Below are 22,915 nucleotides of genomic sequence, written 5' to 3'. Positions count from 1 at the left end.
ACCATACTTACTTTTATAATTGTAATTTTATAATTTTTATAATGAATCCTTTATGTTAGTTGATGAATTATTGTATTAATTTACAGGAAATGATTAAATCATACTTCTAATGAGAAATGCAAATGGAAGAAGTTACAGCATTTAATGAAACAAAAATATCTAAGATTCTTGCAAAAGATCTTTGAGAAAAGGCAAAATTAGCCAGTGGATTAAGGAAACAGGAGAATCTATAAGACTACTGTTTTAGTTCTACAACCAGCTTTGCATAAATACTATAAGATCACCATCTTTGCTGCAACAGTTTAATCTATATTCCCTTATTCATTTTTGATTTTATAGATTTCAGTTTTTATGTATAACTAATACAGATTTGTTGGGCTAGAGTTGATAGGTACAATATGCTTGGCACATAGTAAGCATTCAGATTTTGTTGAATAAATTATAAGCTTTTAAGTAGTGCAGGTAAAATGTTATACCAGATAGTGTTCATTAAGGGTCCTGAATAATTAATCTCTTTTCATTTTTGGATGGCTTGCCAGAATAACATTACTTTATTATATTTGGGAAAAATAATGATTCTAAGCACTATGTGATAGCACTGTGCATAGTCCCTACCCTTCATAACTTACATTTTAACTAGGAAAAAAGATATGAAGTGATTCCTAGGTAGCACAATAAAATATTTGATTAAATATATACTTTAGAGGGAGGGGAGGAGATGCTTAATGGAGGAGCAAGGGTAGGGTTGTAAATCCAAGATTTCAACAGTTTCAGGAGAAACAGTGTTCCTAGCAAGGGAAACCAATTTATGCAAGGTAAGATCTCATGAATGAGATCTGTGATGAGTAATAGCGGCAGTGGGAAAAATAAAGCTACAGGGAATGAAGGAGGAAAAGAAGATTAGATAAGGCCTTGAAAACCAGGTAGAAGAGATTAGATTTGATGCTGGGGCAGTAAGGAGCCTTTGAGGTCTGGAGCAAAGGAACATCATAATGAAAGCTGCGACTGAGGCTAGTCCAACTGCAGAATGCAGTCACTGCAGGGAAAGCAGAGTCAAGGAGACACCTAACATTTCTCTCATTATTACAGAAGAATGAGTAACCCTGTCTGATTCTCACTGTAGCTATGGTATTCAATTAAAGTCCCCAAAATAGGTCAACTTAACTCTTCTGAGTCATCATCATTTTAGTCCCAACTACAAACACCCCAGCCATGCCGTGCAAGTAAAAGTTCTACTACAACCAAATAATTCAGATGCTTCCAAGTTTTAAAAAATATATAGATTGAATCACACCATGTACTATGCTAAGAATCAAGCCAGAATCAGGTGAAAAGCAGATGAGCACATACTATGTACAGATATACTGAAACACCAAACACTGCAGAGCAGGCCTAAGAATATTCATAACGTTAAGAGACTAGGGCTAAATTTGAATCAACTGTTGAATAGCTAATGATATCAAATAAAAGGAAAATATGACCTTTCAAATGATGTCTTAAGGCACTATGGCTATAGATAGGTTCTTATTTCATCTTTTCCTGAACCTCACCTAGACATTCCAGCATAAATCTTTCAACAAACAAAAGAAGCATTTTAGATGGCTCCACAATGCAGAGGACACAATAATCCTCTATCATGGGCACAGCAGCAAGTCTGAACAGGAAATAGGATTACGATCATGTACTACAGACCTCTCTGACATTAAACAGAACTAGTTGATTATATAAACAAATGGTGTTCACACACGAGTTTAAAAACCTTTGCGAAAATACACATCTGTTGACAATTTTCAAGTTGTTTATTGGAAATCATAGATTTATTTTTAAAAACCCTCTATTTTGCCATATAAGCAAAATTCAAATAATATAAATATTTAACATTTTGGTATAAAATTAATAATATGGAAAAAAGACGCAAACCAACCAAGAGGTAAAAAGTTTTTAGCAATAACACTGTGTATAACTGTCAATTGACCATCCAAGCTAAGAGTTTATTTTCCCTTTACTGATGATTTTTAAAAGACAGCCTTGCACTGGAGCACCAAAAAGTTTTTTCCTTCCTTTTTAAAAGGTTGGAATCCTTTATTTACAATTAATCTTCTCAGTACTTTAAATCTGATGAAGGAAGAGTCTAGCAATTTCCTTCTTATTAAAAAAAGGAAGTACCTTCATATTTCCTTCATATTTAACTGTTTCATTCTATTTTAAGCAAAAATAAAAAGATGAACACAATTGAGGGGAGCTCTTTCACAAATAAATAACTGTTTCACAAAAGTATTGCTGTAAACAAGATCATTTTGATGGCCAGAGAGACACTGATGTTTTCAACCAATGGCAAATTTAAACAGTTACAAGTATAGATACACAGGGCATATATATGGCCAAAAGGCAAATGGTTATTAAAGAATCAACTAATAAAAATTAATTATAAACCTGGTTTGTCAAAATACGCTTTTGTTCTCTACAGTTTTTTAAATTGGTCAGAAAATTAAAACTGTAATGATCTAAAAACCCTGAACCTACTCCGAAAGTAACGAAAAACTAGAATGTTTGATACCATAGTTTTGACATGAGTTAAAAATTTTAAATTATCTGAGCAATCAATGTAAACAAGCTTCAATTTTCAAAATAGAAAAAAATTAACAAAAAATTTCTGTAAACATTGAGAAGCTACCTGCAACAAATTATACATATCATCATCCAGTTGTGTATACTGAGAATTCTTTTTTAGTTTTTTTGCATGTTTCAGACATCTTACTAAGTGATACATCTTAGTTTTCCCTAACAGGAGCCTCTGCAGACAAAGGGTTTATCATCAGTTCGACTGCTTTTGCTGAAGTCACTATTTTGGCTTTCATATAATCCCCCTAACAACAGACATCACCTAGTTCTTTCTGTAGTGAGGGGAGGTTGTTTGCATCATAGCCACATTTTTATCCTGCTCTGTAAAATAAATGTAATGCGCTATTGGATCTCAGCCACATCTCTTTGATTACAAGAAACCTACAGCTTTACAAATGCTTTAAATCTCATTCTGGTGACTTTTCTATCACTTTCATTCTACTTTGAAGTTGGAAATATTTATAAGTTGAAGATAACCTCTGACAGTTGTTGTGATGAAAGAGTAGATTTTTTTAAAATACTACAGCTTCGATTTGATGTTTAATACTCTCAATTTTAAAAGCTGAACTCAGAACAAAGTCTGTGGTTTATGAGACCCTGTTGGAGAGGGGTAGGCTAATTTTAGTAATCAATACAATTTAGACACTAAAACTTTTATTTTATAAATTATGGAGAAAAGAGGCTTTTAATGTTCTATCTTTCCTTTTGAATTCTTCATTATTATATTCCTCTATGTAAACTTACATTCAAATAGCTGCCTTAAAAACAGACCCATATTGAATATTTAAAAACCAGTTGAAAAATTCATTAAATTAAAATCAGCTTATTTGAATTAACAATGATTTCTCTCTAGAGAAGGACCCCATGAGTAAGACACTGTCCATGTTTTGTGTCATTTTCTAATAATCAAAAAGAACCATAATAAAGTACTAGTTAGGGCAGAACTCATGACTTCTCAAATTTCACATTAAACTTTGAAAAAAAGATATGAATATATTTAAAATGACTCCAACAGTATCCAGGTAAAATAGCTACATGGATGTGACAGTAAGTGATTTGACAGTTTATAAAGAAATTGTGTACATTTTCCTAAATCTCCTCTGAAGAAGAGGAAACTTTCTTTTACCAGATTCATGTACTTTCTTCTAGGCCAATCCTCTCCTGCCTCCACCAACTCCATCAAGTGCTCTTTAATCAAAATAAACTTGTATACCTGGTCTAACAATATATCCATTTCTTTGAAATGTTATACTATACACTTACTTGGTATTTTCCAAAAGCAGTTATTCTAACACCTAGGCACCTTAATAACTTCTCTACACCTCTAATATACACGTGGTACTGTGAACTTGAAATTCCCTTTAGTTTTGTTTTCATAAACCTTGTCTAAATATAAATTCCTTGATATGAATTTAGGCAATGAAGTAGATAAGTTATATTGAAGGGCTTCTAGAATCAAAGAAACATTCTGATAGACAGGGCTTTCAAAATATTTCTTTGTTCTTCATATTCATTTCACTTATGGTATAGACAAACATTTAAAGGTTTTTTCATCCACGTCTGGCTCAGTGACAGTGAAAACATACAACATTCAAGTACTATTAGGCAAAGGCAGCCCTACACGGATACGTATCCTCACAGGTCAGTTTGCAAAGGAGGACTATCTTAATTATTCTGCAGTATAATTGACCAAAGAAACCTTTTGAAATCATTTTTACTCTTGGGTCTGTGGCATCCTTCCAAAGGTCGTGAAGGTCTTCTACATGCCCATGAGATGTCATCATTTTTTCATAGATGCAGGGATGATAAGGAGTTTTACCTTCCCCGGAGAAAAACACATGGTATTGTGGTACTATCCCTATTTTATTGGCACAGAGGCCCATGAACACATCGTCTATGTAAAGACTAGAGTTAAGTGTCTGTGATGCCTCATAGACTTTGGCGGCTACATCACCAGAGATCACGTAGGCGGCTCCTGCAGTATAGTCAGGGTAAGCCGGCCACTGGTACATTTCATAGGAGACATAGTATTTGCTGCTTTTGTCTCTGACGGGAGGGGCACCACGATGAACACGACCAATCCAAAAGTCTTGAACACCAATTCGTTCTAAACTCTGAAGGTATTCAATAAGATTTGGCATGTGAATAAATATGTCATCGTCAGCAGTCATAAGGAATTTGGCATGTGGACAAAAGCTATTTGCCCAACTGAACTGCAGAAGAAATTTAAGAGTAAGATTATAGAAAGAATCAGCAAAGCCTTGCTGAATTATATCATTGTACATCTGATCTTCCCAAACCAGTCTTCTCTGAAGTCGTTCTCTTGTCAGTGGGTCAGAAGGTGTTCCTAAGACAAACAGAGTTTTAATGTTGGCGTTAAGTTCAGAGCGAACATACTTCTCATTGCCCCATGTTTTCCTAATGGCAGAACGGCGATTGTAGTTTTCAGGAGCAGTCTTTACAAACAGTAAGAGCAGGACGTCTTGTGTTTGACACTTCTCCTCATGGTTTATCAAGTACTGGTAGCGAGGAGCCCCATCCTCGCTGCGCTTAAGAGACAGGCTATCATTCACAAAGTCGTAGCTATTTATGAGGTATCTGTAAGAGTAGGACTTCATGTGGCTCACGATGTGGTTATCGATCGGTATCCAGAAGAACATGAGGCTTAGTACAAAACAAGTGGCAAATAACTGAATAAATTGCCATTTTTTTACTCTCCTGCCACTAACAAACATTCTGACGTCCATTCAGGTCTGTTTTTATTCACGGTCAGTTTTAAATGGGTGCTTCCTTCTTCAAGACCATAGGACTTTGTATTCTTTAGAACAGATGTGCATGTTGGTCATTAAAAATGTAAAAGGAGCTTCTTATTTCACAAAATATTTTAATACCATTTTTTTCGGAAAGGGGAGAAAACGGAACACACTGCAGGATGAGGACACTGGCACATCAGAATGCTCCCACTCTGACATCCTTCATTAAGTTCGGAATTGGCCTTATGCAGCTATTCTGTGTACTCCTTTTTGTGAAAGTTAAGTGCAACCTATTAGATTTAGAAAGAGAAAAAATGAGAAGTGAATAGGTTACTGAGTTACCAAAAAGAAACAGACTACTCTTAATTCCTTAAAAACGATATGTAACCTGACTGATCTGGACAAAAGGTGATGGGGCAGCTGGTGTTGCGGGGAGGCATACAGCTGTTTATTTTTTCAGGGGAATCCAGGGAGAGGGAAAGAACCACTCTCTACCATCTTCTCATTCAGAATACAGAGACCCTTTTCTCTTTTCAACCTTAAAAAAAAAGAAAAGCATCCAGTATGTCTATCATCTTATATACTTAAAGTTAAAATTTCTCAAATGGGTGTATCGATGAATCTATTGACTTGGAATATAGTCAGGATGACAGCAGCTATATAGTTCAGGGAACAATACTGAATAAAAAGGAAGTTCCTAATAGTAAAAATCCATTAAAGCTTGTCCCAGACAAGGCAGGAATAGGAGTAAGATTTTTTTTTTTTTTCAAATCAAGGTTCATAATCAAGGAGTTGAGATATGCTTCTCAAAAGCATAGTCCAAACTCTCTCTAACCAAAGTGACCTTTGTACAGTCATCTTCTTTCTGTACTTTTCCATTTGGAAACTCCACAGGCACCTCAAATTTAACATGTTCAAAACTGGGAAGCCACAGGATTATAACCAACAAGCACTGTCTTTGTAGTCAGGCAATTTGAACACCAGTGCTGGCTCAGCCACTTACTGTATGTTGTACTTTATCATGCATCTAACCCAGAAATGTAAAAAATTCTAATAACACTGCTTAATTTGAAGTCTTAAATGGGAAGATTAAATGGGAACATACATAGAGGTATAGATAGAGGAAGGTAGATAGATAATAATTACCTGCACATGGGGGTACTCAAATGCCATTTCTACTGTCTTCTCCCCTAAAATCTGTTTCCATTTTTTCTTTGTGTCTGACTACACTTCATGTGTCTGTGCCAGAAATCTGAAAGTCCTCCTTTCCTTCCTCTTCTGTATCTAATTATTTAATCTTGTGAATTGCTTCTTCTAAACCTCTCTTCACCTTTTCATGTCATCTTCACTTCTCAGCCAGACCAGTACAGCTGACTGAAAGATCTCTGGCCAACCCATCCTCCCCACAGAGTGACCTTTCTAAAACTCAGATCTAACCATGAGACTACCTGAGCTCTTGAAACCCCTTCAGATGCTCTCCACTAGTTGACAATACCAAATTATTGGCTGAAAGCTCAGACACCCTTGCTATTTCACACACACCAGCCTTTGCACCAGCAGTCCTGTGGCCTGTTAGCCCCACTCCCCTTGCTAAAGGAAGTCTACTAGTCCTAATTAAATTCTACAGGCATCTGCCTCTGGGAAGTCTGAATTGGGCCCCCTGCTCTTACCTGTACTGCCATAACACCTTCTTTTTTTCTCTTTTTTTTTCAAAAAATTTTATTGGAGTATAGTTGATTTACAATGTTATGTTAGTTTCTGCTGTACAGCAATGAGTCAGTTATACATACACATATATCCACTCTTTTAGATTCTTTTCCCATATAGGCCGTTACAGAGTATTGAGTAAGAGTTCCCTGTGCTATACAGAGGGTTCTTATTAGTTATGTATTTTATATATAGTAGTGTGCATATGTCAATCCCAATCTCCCAATTTATCCCTCCCCCCCTTTTCCCCCCTGCTAACCATAAGTTTGTTTTCTGCATCTGTGACTCCATTTCTGTTTTGTAAGTAAGTTCATTTGTACCATTTTTTTAGATTCCACATGTAAGTGATATTATATGATATTTGTCTTCCTCTGTCTGACTTACTTCACTCAGGATGACAATCTCTAGGTCCGTCCATGTTGCTGCAAATGGCATTATTTCATTCTTTTTTATGGCTGAGTAATATTCCATTGTATATATGTACAACATCTCCTTTATACACTCATCTATTGATGGACAGTTAGGTTGCTTCCATGTCCTTCCTGGCTGTTGTAGCCACAACACCTTCTTACATCCATCTTCTTGTACTGAGATTTTTTACTTAACTGCCTCCGCCCAATTACACTGTGAACTCTGACCCAAGGCACGAGATAGATGCCTTGTTGTAGATAACCTACCTCAGCATCCATGTCAGTGCCTGATACCTAGTAGGCGTTCTCTGAACGCTGGTGCAAAGAACCATGCTGGGGGTGGAGCCACCTGTCACTCAAGCAGCTGGTCACTTGGGAAGAACTGGGGTCAGGATGCCCAGCCAGGTACCACCTCAGATGAGGCCCCTGCCACCACTGCCTGCCACGTGTCCTCCCTTTCCTCCTACCACTAGGGGACAGCACCACCCTTCCTCGAGGATTCTGTCCCCAGTGCTTACCACAGTTAAGATGCAACCTTTTGCCTGGAGAAGCAGGCTCTCCCCTCGGGCTTGACACATCAGTCTCCTGGGCTTTCAACAGACTGACAGGGAAAGGACAACGCAGATTCCAGGATGTCCAGGCTGGCGGAGTATCTGAGCCCACATCACAAGCCCCGGGGCAAGGGCTTTGCTTTTGTGCCCAAAGACCTCATCCTCAAGTCCCCTACCCTTTGCCCCTGGTAAAAAACCAGTTGCACACACTGAGAGCACCAGGCAGTACCGGCCTAACCTGGGCTGTGGGAATTCCTTCTTGACTTCAGGCCTTTCACATCCCCCCAGGATTACTCCACATGAGGGTGATAACTGCAAAAGCCAAGCATGCGAAAAGTCCAAGGAGGACAGGAGATTAGAACCAAGCCTCAGTGAGACTCTGTCTAGAGATAATCAGCACAGGCATCTTATCCCCAAGGGTAGAGATTTTTAAACTGCTAGCACCACTTAGGAAGCCACAGACAGCTTTAAAAAAAAAAAAGAGAGAGAGAAAAGAAAAAGGAAGAACAGAATAGAGAATGGCAGAGTGCATTGAAAGTAGTAAGTGTAAGTATTGTTTTGTGAAACTTTAAGTGTTGTGTGTATATACCTTTAGGGTTGTAAAGTAAAATGCATTTTTATTGTGCTTTACTGTCAAAAAAAGGTGAGGAATACTATTCTAAGGGGTAGATCGACGTTGGTAATTTCCCCCTTAGTTTGGCTGGTCATGGCGGACCGAATGCTCTAGGGTAAGTGAAGGACAGCAGGGAGCATCCATTTCTGATGATGGCATCTGCCTACACTTTGCACAATCACTTTCACTGGCTTGGGGGGAGTGGGGCACTTCCTCTCCGTCTTAACAGTGCTCACTTAGATAAGGTCCATCTCTGAAGGCCCAAACCCCCTTCTACTTCTTCCACGACACATACTGAAGGAACTGGAGGCTTAATGCGAAGTAACAGGGAATCCCTAACAGCAGATTTTAAGACAGCATAAGTGTTTAAGAATTCTAAGAAAATTCTCAATTGAAACTAATCTGCTGTTTCTATTCCAAGAGACCTGGGAAGGAAACAAAGAGGAGAGTAACCCTTGGAACCACAGGCAAAACTAGCTTCCCATTTCTGAGCAGCTGCACTCAGTATGTTCCAAGGGCAGCTTGCTTTGCACCTATTCACAGTTGTTTACAACCTAGAGCTTCTTGCTAGACAGTCAGCCCACCAGCCCAACTCCGCCAGCACCCACTCGCACACTGCGCTCACAGAGGCCCTAGTCTCTCTCCCATGAATGGGGTCTATTACTCACCCGGGTGGAATGTTGCTGCTAACATTGCTACTACAGCCAAGAAACCAGCCCATAACATTGGTTTTGTCCCCTCCCTACCCCGCCATGTATGTATTTCCCTCATTTTCCTACATTTCTTCAATTGTTCCCAGTTGGCCTCTAAGAGTCACAACTGTTTTCTTAAAAATGAAAAAGAACTTGTCACAAAGCCAACAAGCCATGCTACTTCTTCAGGCTCAGCACAGTGTGTGAAGTTCTAAGACACGGTTTCTCCACCTGCAGCTGCTTGAATTGTTGGAGCCACTGTTTACGTCCATCATAACCAAGTCTCCCTGATAGTGTTGATGTGATGAGGGGAAGACCTAGGAATGGTAAACGGCTCTTTTAGAGGACCCAGCTTCTCTTATAGCAAAAGAACACCCCAACTCCTCCAAAGTGAACTTAGTCACTAGCCCGGACTTTTCCAACCAAAAGCAAAAACACCTCCATGGTCTAAATTCATTTGTTACAACTAAATAACATTGCCCCAGCCCTGGCTTTGCTGATGGAGACCACACACAGGCAATCAAGGCCCACCGTCTGGTTCACACAGCCATAAAGCTTCTCTAAAGCACATCCTCTAGCTTCTGTATTCAAAGTGCTGGGTTGGGGGCTATAGAGAAGCCCACAGGCCTCCCTGACCTGGAGAAAGAAAATGCTAGTCCTAACAGGAAACAAAGCGATCCCAATAATGATTGTGAACTCAGCAACCATCCACAACAGAATGCTGTGGGTGCAGCTTCCTTTGTGCCTGCAGTGCAGCTGGGTGACCAATCAACAGGTTGGAACCAAGGCTACCCAGTTTGGGGCCAGATTTATTGTATAACCTCGGGCACCCCTCACTGCACTCTGCTGTGGTGACTTAATCTGCAAGCTGGGGGCAAGGATCAAAGTATTGTTACGGAGGGGATATAAAAATTACAGATGACTTCAGAGCCTGCTGAGAGAACAGGACAAAGAGCTGGTTAGAGGAAAATATGCAAATATTTGGAATATAACTTGGGTTTGCTTCTATCTGGATTGAGAAGGAACAGATATTCTTAGTATTCTCTTTCCTGATAGAAGTAGTCAGAAGAATAAGAACAGAAGTTGAGTAGGAACATCAGAAAAGAAGGTAGCAGACCCCATCCCAAATACTTCTCAGTCTAGGAGCTGTGCCCCTCAGCCACTCAAGAATATTTCTTCACGAGAGAGCTCTTTAAACTTTTCTGATTAAAAAGAACAAAAACAGGGCTTCCCTGGTGGCGCGGTGGTTGGGAGTCCGTCTGCCGATGCAGGGGACGCGGGTTCGTGCCCCGGTCCGGGAGGATCCCACGTGCCGCAGAGCGGCTGGGCCCATGAGCCATGGCCGCTGAGCCTGCGTGTCCGGAGCCTGTGCTCCGTGGCGGGAGAGGCCACAGCTGTGAGAGGCCCGCGTACCGCAAAAAAAAAAACAAAAAAAGAACAAAAACAAAAATAATTAGTGCATCTAGAGGCACTAATGAACCCTGATTTTTTTCTACTTCACTCCTGCTGTCAACCCATTTCTTTGTTGAGTCTACTTTTGTGATCCTAAAATATTACGCAAAATCTGCTGTAAATTTTGACATTTTAATCAAGATGATGAGGTCGGCATTTTAAGTTCAAGTTAAACAACCTCAGTGTCCAGTGTTTCAATTAATCCTATAAGTGTGTGAGTATTTGCTATGGAAATATCCCAGGCACAGTGGGAGTCATGAAGTCGTATTTTCTGGTCTCTGCTCTGAAAGCACCTACAATCTAGTTGAGACAAGACTCATGGTGCCCATGTGAAAACACAGTTCCCCCAGACAGCAACGGGGATGTCACAGTAAGGTACAGACAGTGTGTTGGCACTAATCTGGGTCATACCAACTCCAGGCACAATAGGAGTGTCCCCAGGAGTAGAGATCAGTGACAGTTGGATCAGAAGGGCCTGAGGATGAACAGGATTTAGGTGGCTGCAGAAGGACAAGCAGTCTGTTTCAGGCAAGAAAGGAAAACAAAATATGGCAAATCCTTGAGAAACAGGCATGGGTTTGAAAGCAGGAGGTTGGGGTGTACTTATGGAGAACCTTGAAAATAAGGCAGAGAAGCCAGTGAGTGCCCAGGGCAGCAAGTCCCAGAAGTTTCCCTTTTTGTTTTTAGTGATAACTCCCTTGTCAATATTTATTAAACTTTATGCAAAAATCTGGCAGCGGTATGCAGGATGGATGCAGGATGCCTGGAGATCGGACACTGGTTATATCAGGGCCTCGTACTGAAGCAGAATGACGAAAGGAGGGTCTAGTCTAGGATGGTAGAAGTGGGGAGGGAAGGAAGGAATAAAGAAGACCCTCTCAAGAAAAACAAAACCCCAGTGGTATGTGATGAGTGACAAGGAAAGGAGTAAAGGAGAGGAGAGAAACCTAGTTTCAAGCATTCCTGACAAAAGAGGGAACTCTGGTCTCCTGAGTTAGGAGTGAGGAGGGGACATGTTTGGCTTTAGGCTGCGTTGACTGAGATGTTGGAGAGACAGCAGGTAGACAAGTCCAGTAGGTAATCTGAGCCTGGAGGCAGACAGGACTGAAGGTCCGGTGGGCACCCTGCGTGTAAAGACGATGGAGGCTATGAACATGGGTGAGCTCTCCAGTGGGGGAGCTGAGCAGAGGCCTGGAACAGTAAACTCTGGGGAAGGAGAAGGGGGAGGAGTAAGAAAAAACAGGGACTAGCTTAAAGGGCTGGTCCGTCAGAAAATTAAGATGGGGTAACAAAGAAAATTAAGATGGAGACAGTCGGAAGGCAGGACGTAAAGGCTAGTCCTGGCGCTCGAGTGGGAAGACAGACGTGGAGCAGTGAGAGCTGTGCTGGGAGCGCAGGGGGCTCTCAAGGTGGGGTTGGGTGGAGTTAGGGAAGGCATCTTCCAGGAGGACAAGCGGCACTGAATCTAGACCTGAAGGCTGAGTAATGTTAACTAGAGAAACCAGTGGGTTTGAATTCAAAAATGCATATATTTTTGTGTCCACTCCTTTGTTTCTTGACCACCGTTTCTGGCCATCATTGTGATACATGAACAACATCCAATCTTGGGGAAACTACATATCTACGTCTTACCTAGTAGACATACAACACTCAGAAGCCTAAGGAGCCCTTGTTTTATGGTGTAGGCGCCATTTTGTTCACGTTACTTCCCACACACTCAAGACAACTTACCAGCAAGAAAGTCATTTATGTGGCTTCACTTAGAACTGCATTTCTTCTGAAATTTCAAATTCCAATCCACTCTCTCTTCAGCCACAACCTCTAAATATTCATCTGGAATCCTCTGCACCCCCCACCTGCCCCCTAACACCCCGGGTCCAGCCAGCCATCTCCTGACCTTTCTTCTACCTGCCTCCCTGTCGCAGATGCAGGATCACCTGGCACCTTTGCCCTCCTCTCCCTGGCTCCTGGCCTTCCACCCCAGCAACCCCAGACCTTGGGTCATTCCTGTCTTCTCTACAACACCTGCGGGCTGCTGGAGAAACATAACGCACCAGGCAGACAGCATCACCACAAGTGGCGATATCCAGCTGTGGGCAGAGTACTCAAGGCTGTGTGGCCGTCCTCCACTTGTCCTGGACCTTCTCCCTCTCCCAGGCTCTTCACCAGCCATGCTACATCATTCCCCCTCTCCCAAGGCCTGTCCTTCTCCTCTTAGCTGATGACTTCCCCTCCTGCCTCATAGAGAAAGGAAAAGACATCACACACATTCTCACCATCTCATCCCACATGTGCTTCCTCTTCGGGAATTCCCCAGGCTGGTCAGCCCTCTCCGTTCCCTCTATAAAGCACACTGACCACTGTCAGGGGAGGGCAAGGGAGATGCAAGTGAGGCAGTCGTTTGGGGCACAAAATATTAAAGTGATAAAAGTATGACTATAGACTAATGATGCTCCTCCAGTAAGTCACAGATTTTTTTTTAAATCCTCAATACTTGATACTTTTATGCTTAAGCTTTCATGACTTAAAGTCCCATGTGAGACACAGTTTTTGGTTCCTTTCTAGGCATAACTCAAAGGAAAGAAAGATAACATTTTCTCTCCCATCTTTATGTTGCATTTTGTTCTACATTCCAAGTATTTTTTTTCCTGGCTTGTTCTGATTATCTATTCCCTATTAAATATAGCTAGAATCAATCCTCAGGAGCCAAACTGCCATGTTAAAGAAATCAGGAATAAAAAGCCCTGAATTTACTGGAAAGGCTATAATTTGATCTTCATAGATTCTTTTCTTAGTAAATTAGTTGTAGTAATTGGTGCTGAGAAACACAACTTGTTACTGTTTAGCACTATTTCCCCTTCTGTTTGCTCAAGAAGGAAGGAAGTAACCTGAAATGTGAATTTACAACTCACATTTTAAGTGGGAAAAATTAGATAGTCTCTCAATTATATTTTATTCTTAATCAAATTTCCAATATAAGGCTGTAAAAAAGGACAAATTCCACTCAACAGCTGTCTTTAGGTGTTTTGTGGCTGTGACTAGCTATGAAACTTTAGCTCAAGCCATGGGCAAAGATTACAAGCCATTTGGAATTGTTATCCCTCCACAAAGAATACATGTTTAGAGTTAGTTCTTGATCCAGTGTTAGTCCAAAGACTTTAAATTTCAACTCTGCAAGCATGGATATGGGACAGTGGGAAAAGCTGGTTATAAAATGTATTGCTCCCCACTTATGTAAACTAAGTTATATGTTTCTTTATAAGTTAAACATGGGTGTCGATTTCTGTTTGCTGGTTATAGGAAAAATAAAGACAGGGAAATACAAAATGACCAAACAAGTAAAGACAGCCTCTAAGTAAAGATAAGCACTAAGGAAACTGGTGACAGAGGGATTATAGAATATATTATATTTCAGAGGAATTATATTAAAAGTTGCTGAAATTTCCCAGTAACCAGTTTGATTATACAGAATTTGAAACAAACAAAAAAGCTGAAATATAAAGAGGGTCTCAGAAAGGTCAAGCACTTGCTTTTCTAAGCTTGGCCTTCTGTATTCATTCTTGAGGCATATTTGTTTGGGTTGTCAGGGCTGCTTGCTCTTTAAATACAATTCTTAACAGTTTTGTTCTTGCCTACTTAAGGAACAAACTTCTCCTTATGCCCAGTCTAGCAACAGTTACTAACTTGGTGTGTTTACTGTGCACCAGGCTCTGTTCAGAATGCTTTACATATATAGTAACTCTTTAAGTCTCACAACAACCTATGAGGGAGAAATTATCTCCCCATTTTGCAGAAGAAGAAACTGAGGCACTGAGACATGGGATTAACCATGTAACCTCCATAAATTCCAGACCCTGTGGCAGCTCAGAAGCACCTGATCAGTTACAGCCCTGTCCCTGAGCTCCTCACCTGCCTTTTCTGGCACTGGCACAGCTGCTCTTCCTGGAGCTCCCAGAAGGATGGGAGGACAGGGAAGCAGGTAGGGCAGAACCAAGAGTAGCAACCCAAGGCAAAAGATTTGCTTCACTGTCTAAAGTTTGGAGTCATTTATGTTTTGCTACCACCTGCACTTCACCAGAGCTTGTTCTTATTTTCTTTGTAACATACCCTTTTCCTAACCTTCCATCTCAAGTTTCCCTCCTTCCTTTTCTTGATCTCAGTAGCACTAGACAATGGGCAAAAGTGACCGTGTAAGTCTGGGTCCTTTGGGTACATAAAGTCTTTCCTGCACAAGGAAGATTGGGGAATTTAAGGGTGGAGATTAAAAGTGGTAGAAGGGGGTAAAGAAAAAAGTAAGGAGGAGGGAAGGAGAAGAGAGTAAAACGTGTAGGACTCAGAGAGGATGTTTTAAGCAAGTATTCAATGAATAAGTATTGGATGAGATAAAAGGAGAGGAGTCGTACACAGCTGAGGTCAAATTATGATATGAAAAATAGTGATTTCAAAATAGGGTGACAATATAACCTGGTATAAACCTGTTATATAAGCTATGCACATTAGCTTGTTGTCCAATGGCAGTTCATATGTCCCATTCTGGACACATTTGATTGTGGGTTCAGAGTATAAAAAATGAAGGTCTAAAACATAAGAGATATTTATAACACATTTCTGTCTCAGCTGATCAACATTTATTATAAGTTAACTACCATTTAAGCACCTGTCCTATCCCAGGCATTATGCTGCACAGCCCTGAAAATAGGTAATACCTACATTTAATTCATTCAACAAATATTAATTTATCACATACTGTGTAGTAGGCCACAGACAGGATGCTGAGAGGGCTTCAGAGATGTTTCCAGTGTAGATCCCCTAACAGAGTAAGAAAATGTTCCGGTGCAACCTTGAATCTGGACCTGATGGGGTCAAGAGAGTAGAAAAATCAAGAGTTTTAGAATGTGAACAAAAGTAATTTATATTCTGCAGCTTCCATTTACTAATCACATGAGCTTGATTTGTCTCTAAACCTTGTACCAACAGTGTTTTCTGAGGATCATTTGAAAAGATTTATTGACAGAATGTGGTCCAGATCAGGGGTTTGATGTATGCTAGTTTCCTTTCTCTAGAAATTGCTGATGCATCTTTACCATGATGGTTTAGTTAATAGATGGCCAATATTCTTTATGGGTTATTTTCCTTTCAAAGTGATGAGCTATATTCTTTATATTCTTCTCAAAAATATTTATTGAATATGAGTTTTTTGAAATACTGATCTGATTGCTAAGGGCCACTAATACATCTCAAATACTGTTGTGACTGAGAACAGAGGTATCATTCCTAATTGACTGAACATGGTCTTCCATTATGCTTTACAGGAAAGAACAATATTGTTCCCACAAGCACTTAAAAATACATTTCAAAGGACACAGCCAAAAGTAAGGCCCTGTAAATTATGGAGAGGGAAACCTGAGTGGAGTCATCTTTTTAACTTACTTTGCTTAGAGCACAACCAAAACGTTGTCAAAAGAGTTGTAGAAAAGGAATAAAAGAGACAAAATAATGAAATTTCAGGGAATCTTAAGCTGGGTAATAGTGCTCTGAACTTGGAATTTAGGGGGCTTATTGCCTGCAGACTTGGTAGAACATTCCTTTCTGTTTAAAAAAAAAAAAAAAACTGGCTTCTAGTGTTAAAACATTCACTATGGAAGATAAATAAGTTACTGGTCAAAGCCAGCCTCTGAATGTCTAGCATTAAAATGCAAAAAGAAATCACTTCTGTTTATTCAAAGTTTACATCTCACCTGATCAAGTTGCTTATCTTTAAATATGAATTCTTATATCTCTTTTATATACGCAAACTGTAAGACAAATATTCTAGATTTACACTGTTCTGGCTAAATCTCTGCTGGCAGAGATTCTATATCTAATAGCAGGGCTCTTGTAATAATTTGCTGTTCCTCAATTTCTGGAACATAGATACAATGTATACATCTCCTCACAAGATTATTCCACAATGGAATAAAATAATGGCTATGGAAATATTCCCAAAAAGGCACAATGTGCCATAAATTGCAAAGCTAAGATTTATTCAGTTGAGTATATATAACATTCCAAAAAGACAGGATACATTTTGTTACTTTGAGAAGAAATCATTTCCTTCTGAATTTTTCCCAGTTTCTTTCTACCACATCCCATGTTCTGTTATGTAGACTCTAGTGCAGTTGGTCCTCAGAAAGAACTCTACCTTGACTATTTGAAAGTCACCGAGTACAATGATTCTAGCCAAAGTGACCCATTTTAAAAGATGACCCATTTCAAAACCCATGAGTTATTATTCAAGCTGTTCTATATTTGAGAATTTGAAAGTTATTTCCTTTTCTTACAATCTCATTTGAATCAGTCTTTTATAAAAGGGAAATTTGATCTCTATTTTAATGAAATATAATGTGACATTTTTTCCTTGCTAAAGCCTGCACTTTATGTTGAAAACTCTTCTCCACCTTCTGATGGTTTGTGTTTGTGCTTGGGTGTGTGTATGTGTGTGTGGTCAAAGCATTTGTGTGCAATATCATCTATGCCTCCTAAACATCCCTCATTTCTCACTTCCTCAGAAACAGCCTCTCTAAGCTTCAGCTTGAACTCTCCCTGTCACAACACTCATTCCCATCTTCAGGTGTCACGGTGAGCACCTGGAGGGCTGAGATTAGTCAGACTGAGTCACCCTCTTCCTCAGAGGGTGCTCAGTAAACACTCAAGGAGAGTGCCTGTAGGAGAGGGGATGGGAGAGAGAGAAGGAGAGGGAAAGGGGAGAATCATTTTAAGTATTTAATGGAAACATTTCAGGTATTGAATTTATCTTCTTTAAAAAGAAAAGAGTTGACTCCAAAAAGCTGCTCCCCCCTCTCCCCCGCCCTGTCACAGGATATAAAATCTACCATAAGTTTCTTTTGAGAAAGTTAAAACCTCAGGTGCTAATCACCAATCCCCCTTTCAGAAAGTTCAGGATGGGATCTTTTCAGCGCCATCACTGAATACAACTACCTTCAATCATCCTTTTCTGGGTCAGTTTCAGCTTCTCACACCCTTCTCCCTTCCCCCATAGGGACCAGGCAAAGTTTCCCAAAATAAAGGCACAGAGGAACAAATCCAGTTCTAATGGATGTACTTGCATCAGAGAATTACCCTAAATATTAGCTCCAAGCCACCACCAGCCACGGAGCGATTACAACTTTGGTGTCCCTTTAACATGACCCATAAACTATGAAAACCAACACTGGGAAAGAAAAATATAAGGTGTGTAGTCAGAGTCGGATGAAAAGTTCCTACTCTGGACCTACGTAAGTGGTATCTGAGTAAGCAATTGACTCTGTCACTTCAGGATGCAAAATAAAATTCAGCAGAGTCAAAGGAAAGCGTGGCAAAGACCTCCCCACTTAGAAAGAGGTCTCTTTTTCCAGTTTCCCCGCCTGCCTACTTCCTTGTCTCCATTTCCCCAGCCAGTAACTCACCGAAAGCTTCCCTAGTCTGGCGGTTTCCCAATTCCCAACACGACACAGGATTTCTACCCGAATTCACCCCTGCAGCCTAGGTGTGGCTGCAAGGTTGGGGGCCACCAGCCGGAACGGAGGCCCGCAGGGCTCGGTGTTCTCCTCCCGGCTCCGGACGGTTTCGGCATCGCGGCGAAGCGGCCGCCTCGCGGAAGCTCCGAGGAAAGGGAGCCCCGCCCGGCGCCGGGACACTTCACCCCGCCGGAGCTCCGGGCCCCCCAGCCTACCTGCTGCACCTGGGCGGAGGCTCGGCCCAGGGTCACGGTCGCTAAACGCCCGCCCGCAGGCCCGAGCAAACAAAGGCGCTCCGGAGAGGGAACGCGCCTCCTTCCCCACCGCGCTCTCGGGCTGCGGGCAGCCCTGACCCGCGGCGGGTAGGGCGGCCCCAGCTTCCCGACGCCGGGCCGGGCGCGCTCCGGACCAGTGTCTGCTTCAGCCGTGCCTCCCCGGCCCCAGCGCGCATTCCAACCTGAGCCACCGTGCGAACGCGCGTTCCTTCACCTCCTCGCGACTCTCTTCCCCTCTTGGCCCTGGAAACCTCACCGAGGAGGTGGAACAGACTCCGAGTCTCCGGTCCTGCAGCCCGGGAATTGCTCCTGCGGAGAGGCGCGGCGCGGCAAGGCGGCCAGGCCGGGCAGGGGCGGGGCGGAGGCCGGGCGGTCCGGAGCCCTCCGCTGTGGACCGAGGGAGTCAGTCTCCCCTCACAAAGAACAAACCAGGCGGGGAGTTGAGATTTATCCCCGCCGAGCGGGCTAGAACTTACCACATTTAGTGATCCGGAAGAGAAGACTACATTTCCACCCACCAGGGGCCTGGGCCCCTGCTAGGATGCGGTGGGATGCAGAGCATTTTTTTAAATGGTACGATTGATCACATATATTAATTCCATATGAAACAACTGGTCTCCGTACAGTTTGCATTAGGAGGTAGAATTTGTTAGACAGGCGATCCATTCGTTCAGAACATGCAAAGGTTTACTCATCTGCGGGAGATAAGTTTTGACTGAGTTGCAGTTCTCTGAGCACCTTATTTTCCTTTTCAGAGCAAGAGGTCTAAGGGCAGGCTAGACTTTAAAAGATCTCTTGTCACACCACTTACGCCTCGAGCTTCTGGGGGCCTCAGTGACAAAAGAAGGAAACTCTAATCTGCAGCATACAGTTTCGCTACAGCGGTTCGTTTTAAGAATGCAGTGGGACGGTGGGGAGAGACTCACCCCGCCCCACCTTCAATCCCAACTTAATTTCAAAGAGAGCTTAAAGCAAAACTCACCAAGTTCAAGACCAGCTCCTCAAACTCCCAAATCGCAGGTCGGCTCTCCTCCTGGCAGCGAAGCTAAAGTCATGGGGGTCTCCGGAACAAAACTTGCCCGTTTAAAATCTTGGTCAGGGGCTGGGCAGCCGGCTCTCGGCTGGGCTCGCCTCCCCGGAGGGGAGCGGGCTGCAGAGGGCAGATTGCGGGGGACCCAATCAGGGACTCCCAGCGGAGGGCGGGGGCGCGGCCAGCGTGCCGCGTTTCCTGCCCCTCTTGGCGTCACTGACGAAGCCCAGTCTGGCCTGACCTTTGACGCCACCCCTGCGTGTTGGGGAAGGTGATGGGTCCCGCCTGAGTCTATTCCTGTCGGTGCATGGCAACTCCAGGAAGTGCTTCTCCACACCTCTTTAGTTATTTGAGATCATTTAGTCAGATCATCAACTGTGAGCTAGGATCCGCATGAATGTCCTCTTTGAGGTGTTCTCCCCATTCAAAATACTTAATACATGTAATAGACAAAATCAGGAGAACATAAATTTCCACTGAATGGAAGAGATTATAAATAAATCCTTTATGGGTTTAGTTTTTTGTTCTCCAAATATTGTTCTAGCATCCTCCTCATAGAACAAATATCATTTAACAGAGGTGATATTTTGAACGACTTTGTAATTGTATATATTTGAGAACATGAGAGAAAACAAAAGATTAACCCATTACTTCAGTAAAATAAAAGCTTTGGATTTGTTATTGTAAAAGGAATGACAGGTAATGACTTAAAAGTAGATTACTGAGTCAGTTTGAAACTGTAAATACAACATTGTACATGTTATTTCTAACTAGATTTTTAAGAGGTTTTGTTATTGGTGGTTTTTTTTTTTTTACGGTACGCGGACCTCTCACTGTTTTGGCCTCTCCTGTTGCGGAGCACAGGCTCCGGATGCGCAGGGTCAGCGGCCATGGCTCACGGGCCCAGCCTCTCCACGGCATGTGGGATCTTCCCGGACTGGGGCACGGACCCGTGTCCCGTGCATCGGCAGGTGGACTCTCAACCACTGCACCACCAGGGAAGCCCCTTAAGAGGTTTTGTAATTGCTTTCTTTAAGCTCCTTAGCATATTTTCAACCATGCAGTTATTTTCTTTCATATATTGCCTGTAGAGAGCATGGCTCAGTACTGCTATTATCAACTCAGACCACGTGGCATGTCAGACCACAGATAGAAATATTTAGGTAATGTGATTTGTAAGGGAATCACTGACAGTGACCCATAAATAAGCTAATTTATTGTTAGTGCAGTGCAACTCCCTTTCCCCATGCAAATTAAAACCCTGTTGGTAAGTAAACCCACAGACATTCCCCCTCCCCCCAGGTATCGTGTATGTTGTATTTATGTGCAAATGTTCAATTGCCATTATATTCCTGTTGCGTCATCTGGAACTGAACCCACACAGGTGCAGGTGTCAGCATGTGTGTATTCCGCATGCTCGAACACATAGGACTGTACCCACAAAAAATACAAACTGAAACAAACATTGATAAATACATATAAAAATCACATATTTACATCAGCCTGTATGGAGATAGACAAGCCAGACAGAGAAATGCTTCAAAAGTAAGTCAGGAGATTGGTGAGAGGATGTGGGGCTTTTGGTGGGAGGAGGGGAGAGGGTGTGGATGAGAGATGGGGTGGTCCAGAATGCCTGCCCAGGTGCCCACACAGGAACATACATGCACAGGGACGGCGTCTTTGCCCATCTGGGAGAATGATTTCCTACAGCAGGCTGGCTTCCCATCCCACCCCAGAAGGAGAGGAAGAGGATGATAGATTGGATAGTATATAACAAAATACTCAGTTTGTTTTGTTGGGAGGGAGTGCTTGAAATTAGTTGGAGATAAAATTAACTGATAGTAGTGAAGCTGATTTGACCATCAAAGAAGGAAGACAGAGTCGCCTTGCCCTCAGTGTCCACAGTAGCTGCTTGTGAACAGAGACCACTACAAAATTTATAAATGACTTTCAATCTCACCATCAGGACTTTGCTTCAGAATTTAGGAAAGTGGTGGCAAAAAGAAAGCTGTAGCATCAAGATGGTAAACTTGAAAACTGAGAGGAATTGCAATTTGCATGTTAAATTTAGAAGGGAGAAGATAAGGCGGAGAAAGAGCAGAGGGAGAAGCAGATATAGGAGAGAGGACCAGAGAGTAGAGCATGTATTATTAGTTTTGGGGAAAAGAAGACTGAAACGAGTACAAGAGAACCTGGGAGATGGTGGGAGCAAAAGAGACCCAAAGAGAGAAGTGTTAGTGAAGTCATGAAAGGAGAAACTGGTTTGATAACTGCTACTTAATACCTAACACAGTTGAAGCATATCAACATAGTGCCAGGCTTGACTTGTTAGCTTTCTGTAGAAGGTAGGAGGTTTCCTCACAGACCCTGTACAGGCCCTGTCCCATGAATTCAGACACACCACAGGCTGTGTGTTCTGAAACCAGTGAGCATCTATGCAAGGCCTGGGCAGCTAGAGAGGTGAGGTGGAATCCTGACTTAGTTCCTGCTGGCCACGAGATCGGGGCAATCAACCCAACTTCTCTGTGCCCCATGGTAATTCCCGACTGGAAGGGTGCAGTGAGGGCTGACTACAGAGCAGTAACATGTGTGAAGTGCTGAGCACGGCGCCTCACGGACTGGGTGGACAGCTGTCATCCTTACGCCACTGTGGGCTACAGAAAGCTCTCGCTTGTTGAGCTGGTCTTCATGCTATATCCCATCATCATCATTGCTATAAAAGGACCAGCTGTGTTTCACATCTTTAGAGATACATTTTCTGTTAATACAGCATCAGCAGTTAAAACAATGCAACAACTCCTTGGCTGTCTCCTCTTCCTCCTTTACTGCCCACCAGCCCCTCCTACCCCCACATGTATCCTTCTGGGTATTCTTTTCTCACCACACTTGCTGCTTGGTGATCTCATCCATTGCCTTTAATCCATGATTTATATTTCTAGTCTAGATTCTGAGCTCCAAACTTGAGTGTCTTCACTTAAGTGTCACATCAGTCTTAAGCTTAGCAGGTCTAAAATGGAATATTCAAATACATTTTTGTGAAATGGTGAATGGATGGGTGTTGGATGACCCCCAAGGGCCAGAATCCTCCTTCTTCTCGCCAGTGGACCCAGCCCAGGGTGTTTGTTATGTGTCAGTAACAGTCAGTGGCATTATGTCACTGTATAAATATCTGTGGATCTGTTTTCCCTACTCTTTTGAGAGTCCTCAGACCTCTTGAGGATGGAGGTCACATCCTAGTCATCTCCAGTTCCCTTGAAGAAGCCTCCCACAATGCCTTGCACGGAGTGAATATGTATTAATGGCTGGTTGAATTG

The 22,915-nt window shown here is 42.1% G+C and overlaps 2 protein-coding genes across 13 annotated transcripts in view; one reads left to right on the top strand and one right to left on the bottom strand.

Moving 5' to 3' along the window:
• Positions 1-22,915, top strand: part of MCF2L2 (MCF.2 cell line derived transforming sequence-like 2) — a 234,221-nt gene that overhangs the window by 138,610 nt on the left and 72,696 nt on the right. The gene's annotated exons all lie outside the window — the stretch shown is intronic.
• Positions 1,781-19,967, bottom strand: B3GNT5 (UDP-GlcNAc:betaGal beta-1,3-N-acetylglucosaminyltransferase 5). Of its 9 annotated transcripts, XM_033855528.2 has the most exons (5): positions 19,554-19,967; positions 15,548-15,653; positions 13,077-13,160; positions 8,011-9,665; positions 1,781-5,665 (listed from the first exon to the last, which is right to left on the bottom strand). In XM_033855528.2, exon 5 carries the CDS (start codon positions 5,367-5,369, stop codon positions 4,224-4,226), a length of 1,146 nt encoding a protein of 381 aa, XP_033711419.1. In that variant the 5' UTR covers positions 5,370-5,665; positions 8,011-9,665; positions 13,077-13,160; positions 15,548-15,653; positions 19,554-19,967; the 3' UTR covers positions 1,781-4,223. The 9 variants fall into 9 exon arrangements, with proteins under 9 accessions (XP_033711419.1, XP_033711415.1, XP_033711420.1 ...); XM_033855524.2 differs by lacking the exons at positions 8,011-9,665; positions 13,077-13,160 and adding an exon at positions 19,048-19,266; XM_033855529.2 differs by lacking the exon at positions 8,011-9,665.

The sequence above is a fragment of the Tursiops truncatus genome, chromosome 4, assembly GCF_011762595.2.
Source record: "Tursiops truncatus isolate mTurTru1 chromosome 4, mTurTru1.mat.Y, whole genome shotgun sequence".
Lineage (NCBI taxonomy): Eukaryota > Metazoa > Chordata > Mammalia > Artiodactyla > Delphinidae > Tursiops > Tursiops truncatus.
The sequence above is the reverse complement of the archived record's forward strand: the minus strand, read 5'-3'. Positions and strand labels throughout refer to the sequence as shown.

Excerpts from the sequence above, each read along its gene's own strand:
- B3GNT5 (XM_033855524.2), bottom strand. The coding sequence starts at position 5,369 with ATGGACGTCAGAATGTTTGTTAGTGGCAGGAGAGTAAAAAAATGGCAA.